Source organism: Hippichthys cyanospilos, chromosome 3 (genome assembly GCF_059441005.1).
Source record: "Hippichthys cyanospilos isolate Australia breed blue-spotted pipefish chromosome 3, RoL_Hcya_1.0, whole genome shotgun sequence".
Lineage (NCBI taxonomy): Eukaryota > Metazoa > Chordata > Actinopteri > Syngnathiformes > Syngnathidae > Hippichthys > Hippichthys cyanospilos.
Window position 1 is genome coordinate 24,831,033 of NC_142371.1, and position 4,861 is coordinate 24,835,893.

The 4,861-nt window shown below is 41.6% G+C and overlaps 1 protein-coding gene across 1 annotated transcript in view; it reads left to right on the plus strand.

The window, feature by feature from the left end:
- pear1 (platelet endothelial aggregation receptor 1) overlaps positions 1 to 4,861 on the plus strand; it is a 44,547-nt gene that overhangs the window by 37,721 nt on the left and 1,965 nt on the right. Inside the window, exons 13-22 of the mRNA XM_088409985.1 lie at positions 302 to 404; positions 688 to 840; positions 907 to 1,038; positions 1,138 to 1,269; positions 1,352 to 1,468; positions 2,196 to 2,411; positions 3,094 to 3,203; positions 3,283 to 3,412; positions 4,010 to 4,072; positions 4,222 to 4,434. Of these exons, the coding sequence (XP_088266111.1) occupies positions 302 to 404; positions 688 to 840; positions 907 to 1,038; positions 1,138 to 1,269; positions 1,352 to 1,468; positions 2,196 to 2,411; positions 3,094 to 3,203; positions 3,283 to 3,412; positions 4,010 to 4,072; positions 4,222 to 4,434 (1,369 nt within the window). The remainder of the gene's footprint in view (positions 1 to 301; positions 405 to 687; positions 841 to 906; positions 1,039 to 1,137; positions 1,270 to 1,351; positions 1,469 to 2,195; positions 2,412 to 3,093; positions 3,204 to 3,282; positions 3,413 to 4,009; positions 4,073 to 4,221; positions 4,435 to 4,861) is intronic.

Genomic DNA, 4,861 nt, shown 5'->3' on the forward strand with positions numbered 1-4,861 from the left:
TTTGATGTTTTGAACAGTTTAGTTGCCACGGCTACCGCATGTCGCTTTTGACACTGACCGATGGGAACATTGATAAAATCTATCGAGCAGCAAGAGACCAAGCTGACGTCTCTCTTGGTCAAGTAACCGTTTCCCATCGATCTACCTTGTTATGTAGAAAATGTTTCTACGATTTCCTTGTAAGTCTGTAGTGTTGTCGTTGCCGTGGCAACAACCCCCCCACCCCATCGTTTGCTCGGCGCGGGTGCAGCCGAAAGCCTGGCGAGAGACTCCCCTGACTGTCTTTGGTTCCGACTCACAGATGGGCTCCTTCGGGCCAGGCTGCCTGAAAAGATGCGACTGCGTCCACGCTGACGGTTGCCAGGCAACCACGGGGGAGTGCCACTGTCTGCCAGGATGGTGGGGTGAGTGCCCGTGCTTTTAAACAATTATAGCTGCGTTGATAATATAATACACTTACTTTTGAGAGATTTTGGTGAAAGAATATTGTATGTTTCATTTTTTTGATTATAGCTTGCAATGCTGTGTAATTGGACTAGGTTTCATTGACAAAAACTAAATACAGACAGTTTTAGCCCTATTCCTGTTATTGAATGTATTTAATACAATACAGTAAGGTTTTAAATGAAACAAACAAAAATGACACTTGAGGTTGATTATATTTTTGTGCACTTTGGTCGGTCTCAGGCCCACGTTGCAGCGACGCCTGCTCGGAAGGCCTGTGGGGGCGCCATTGCAACCAGACCTGCTTCAAGCACTGCCCTAATAGCGACACCTGCCTGCGAGAAACGGGGGCGTGCGTGTGCCGCCCGGGCTTCTGGGGGGTCACCTGCCAGAACAGTGAGTGCGGGCGCCCACGCGGCATGGCGGCAACGCCCGGCGGCTGACGCCGCTCCGCCTCCCCAGAATGCAGATCGGGTACGTACGGCGACCAGTGCGGCCAGTCCTGCCCGTCCTGCGGCCAGTCTTATCGCTGCCACCATGTGACCGGCGAGTGCGACTGCCTTCCGGGCTACACCGGAGATGACTGCCAGCAAGGTGGGGCCGATATTGCATATTGTTCATTTTTACAAGCAATTTTTCACCCACAGACCGATGCAATATAGAGCCGACATTTTTGATGATTATGTGTTGCAGTTTGCCCGTCCGGCTACTACGGCAAAGGTTGTTCCCAAGTGTGCGTCAGCTGCGCTAACAACGCCACGTGCAACCCCCGGGACGGACAATGCCAGTGTCTTCCCGGCTGGACCGCCACAGACTGCTCCATACGTCAGCGCCAACTCATCCTATTCATCTTTTTTTATCATCTTACTCCTTTGATTTCACGTTGAAAGTGTATTTTGGTCTCCAGCTTGCAGCGCGGGACGCTTCGGCTCCTTTTGCTCCCAAACCTGTTCCTGTCCGGCCAACGTCTTGTGCGACCGCGTCACGGGAGAATGTGTGTGCGACGGTGCTGAATGTCAACAAGGTACACGCACATATGCGCAAACGTAAACATTTGGAACATAAACGTACGTTATACTTTTGCAAAGAGGGAGTTGAGACACAGGAGGCCACCACTAAAGAAAAAGGCAAGGATTTTTTTTTTATTTATTTATTTTTTAATCCTTAAGTTTAATTTGTTGGTTTAATAAAAACAAAAACAAATCTGAGTTTGGGGGGCTTTTTTGTCAGATTTTTTTTTTCCCGGTTATTAAATTACTAAAAATGCACGGTATATTTATAGGTCAATTTTAAATTTGGATAAACTAACTTGTTTGTGTGTTTGTTTGTTTTTAGTCAAAGATGGTTTTAAAGTCCTGAAGTTAAAAAAAATATGTCTTTTGTTTCTCTTGCTTTCGTGTATCTCAATGTATTTGCACCAATTACAGGTACCTCCTAAAAAAATCACTCTCCGAGTACCGAGATTTATTATTGAAAAATGTATTTAATTTTACTGTAAACCACCATAACATAATACACAGTTTGAATGTTGATACTGCCCTTCAAAAAAGGAAAGAGAAAATAATGTTGTATTTGAAATATATTCCATGATCCTAAACAATACGTGTACCTAAATAAACTATTCTTGAAGATGAACTCTACTGAATATATTGTGCTTATGTTGAATACAACTGAACTGTACTTTGGTTGGGATTCCCTTTTTTTTTTTTTTTTAAAAAATAAGTCTGACTTGATCCCATTTTTGTGTACAGAGGCGTCGGAGCCCGGCAGCGTGATGGTGCCGCTGCCCCCGGGCGAAAAGGAGTCGTGGGCGGCCATCAGCGGCGTGGTGGCGCTGGTCATCCTGGTGGTCCTGATGCTGGTTCTTCTTCTGCTCTACCGACGCCAGCAGAAGCTCAAGCACAATAACGCCCCCACCGTGTCCTTCTCCGCCAGCCGCACCGTCAACTCGGAGTACGCCGTACCTGGTAGGCCACGCCCCCTGCGCCTTGCCATTTACATTGGTGCTTTTAAACAGAGAACAAACCTCATTTAAATTTATATACATATATATTTCAAAATATATTCAAAGAACAACTAAAAATGTGCTTTTATCTACATGACTTAAAAAACATATTTTTATAAAATCCAGGAAGCAAACGGCATCTTCTGATTTTCAATAAAAACTGTTTTTTCAAAGAATTTGATCTAGAAAATTAACCAAAAAATGAAAAACATACCTTTTTTATATCTAGAAAAGAACATAAATGTTTGATCTTTAAAAATAAATCCATTCGGAACTCAAGAAAGAGAGGAAATTAGTTGAAGTTATATAGAATTTTTACACAAAATAAAATTTCAGATTTTTAAAAATGTGTATTCTGTTTGTAAATTAAAAAAATACATTTACAAAAATTGCTTTTAGTTTTCTTTCATTTATCAAAACTCACAAAAAACTACTCTATAGTTCAAAAATTTGCACAAAATACAAACAAGAAAATAATATGAATGCATTATTTATTATTAGTAGTAATCCATTATTTAAAAAAAATCCAAACCCTATTTTTGTATTCTTTTAAAATATTTTTACTAGGAAAAATGATTTCTTTTTTTTTAAATAATTGATGAATGAGTATATGTGTGTGCGTGTGTTTTTGTGTGTGCGTATAGATGTGGCTCCCAACTACCACCATTACTACTCCAATCCCAGCTACCACACGATTCGGGACAACCGTCCGCCGCTGCCTCACCTTCCCAACAACCACGACCGCACCATCAAGGTGACCTTGACCACTTCACTCCACTCCGCCCCTCCAAGGTCACATTTCCTCATGACCTTTTGCTGCTGTTTTTGTTCAGAACACCAACAAGCAGTTATTCTGCAGCATGAAGAACACGGATCGAGAGCGGCGCGGCCTTTTTGGCGTGGAGAGCAACGCGACGCTACCCGCTGACTGGAAGCATCACGAAGGTCGCAAAAAGGAGCCAGGTCAGACCGGACCTCAATACGTGCTCAAATATCTGAGCTAAGGAGGGAACGGCTTTCAGAATTATAAAGAACTTTTTTTTCTTATTTCACCCCAGATTACAGTAAAAGTCCAGAAAACAAAAATGACTCAAGTAAAAGTCGAATTAGGGTTCCCTTGCATATTTACTACTTGCTAAGTTGTTTTAGAGCCTTTCCTATCATTTTTGGGAAAAAAAAAGACTTGAGCTACTGCTGTAAAAAAAAAAATAGCCAGCGTATTTTGACAAAGAAAGGAGTAAGTTTCTATTCTGGAAAGGAAAAGTCAGACAGTTAAGAAATCCAAATATATGTCGGGAAATACAGCCTACACCTTCACTTATACATTCCAAGCCAGCAGAACAGAATAAAAAAAAACGATTATTGCGGTGGTCTGTTGGGTGCAAATCAATCATCATCTTATTTTCTGGCCAAGACTTCTTTTATTGGCTATAAAACAACTTTGACAGTATTTGCTCTTTGCGCTGTCAAAAAGACTTGTTGAACATGGAAATACTGTAAAAAAAAAAACGCTTTTATACGATCTTTTTCCCTAATAAAATGACTTGTTGGTGTTCACAGGAGCGTTCGGGATCGATCGGAGTTACAGCTACAGCGCCAGTCTCGGAAAATATTTTAACAAAGGTTGGTCTGGTGTTCTCCAGAGCATTTTACACTCGCTTACGCACTCTAGAGGCACAAAGTGGTACTGCAAGACAAACGTTTAACAAGAATATTTCCTGTACACTCGGAGTTAACTCCTGAAGTGTTTTGTCTGTCAACTGTTGGTCCAGAACTGACGGAGGCTGCGGGGATGGCGAGCAGCGGTTCCCTGAATAGCGAGAACCCTTACGCCACCATCAAGGATCTGCCGGGACCCCCCTTCTGCCTCCCCGAAAGCAGCTACATGGAGATGAAGGCGGCCGTGCCCCGAGAGCGAGCTTACACCCAAAGCGGACCTCCGCCGCCCCCGCCCCCGCCCTTCAGCGCCGCCTCTCTGCGAAGAAGTGAGCGACGGACACGACAAATAATACAGCTGCTATTAAAATGTCAAAAGACCAAAAAAAAACATAACGTCCATTTAAAATATATAAATATGTTGTAAATGTATGGCAACGTGTTTTGTCTAAATTAATTTTAGGGTATGGACAATTTTTTTCTTTGAAGGATTTTTTTCACCTCGAACGATAAGAAGGCAGTTTTTTTTTTTAAGTAATAAAAAAATAATTTTGTGGGGGGGGGCACATGTAAATCTATGTATGTTATTTCTTTAAATGACCATGGATAATAACGGTTTGATTTATATATATATATATATATATATATATATATATATATATATATATATATATATATATATATATAAAATGATTTTTGTGCCTTATAATTCAATATTTAACAATTGAGCTAACAGTTTGCTTCCTTCACACGCAG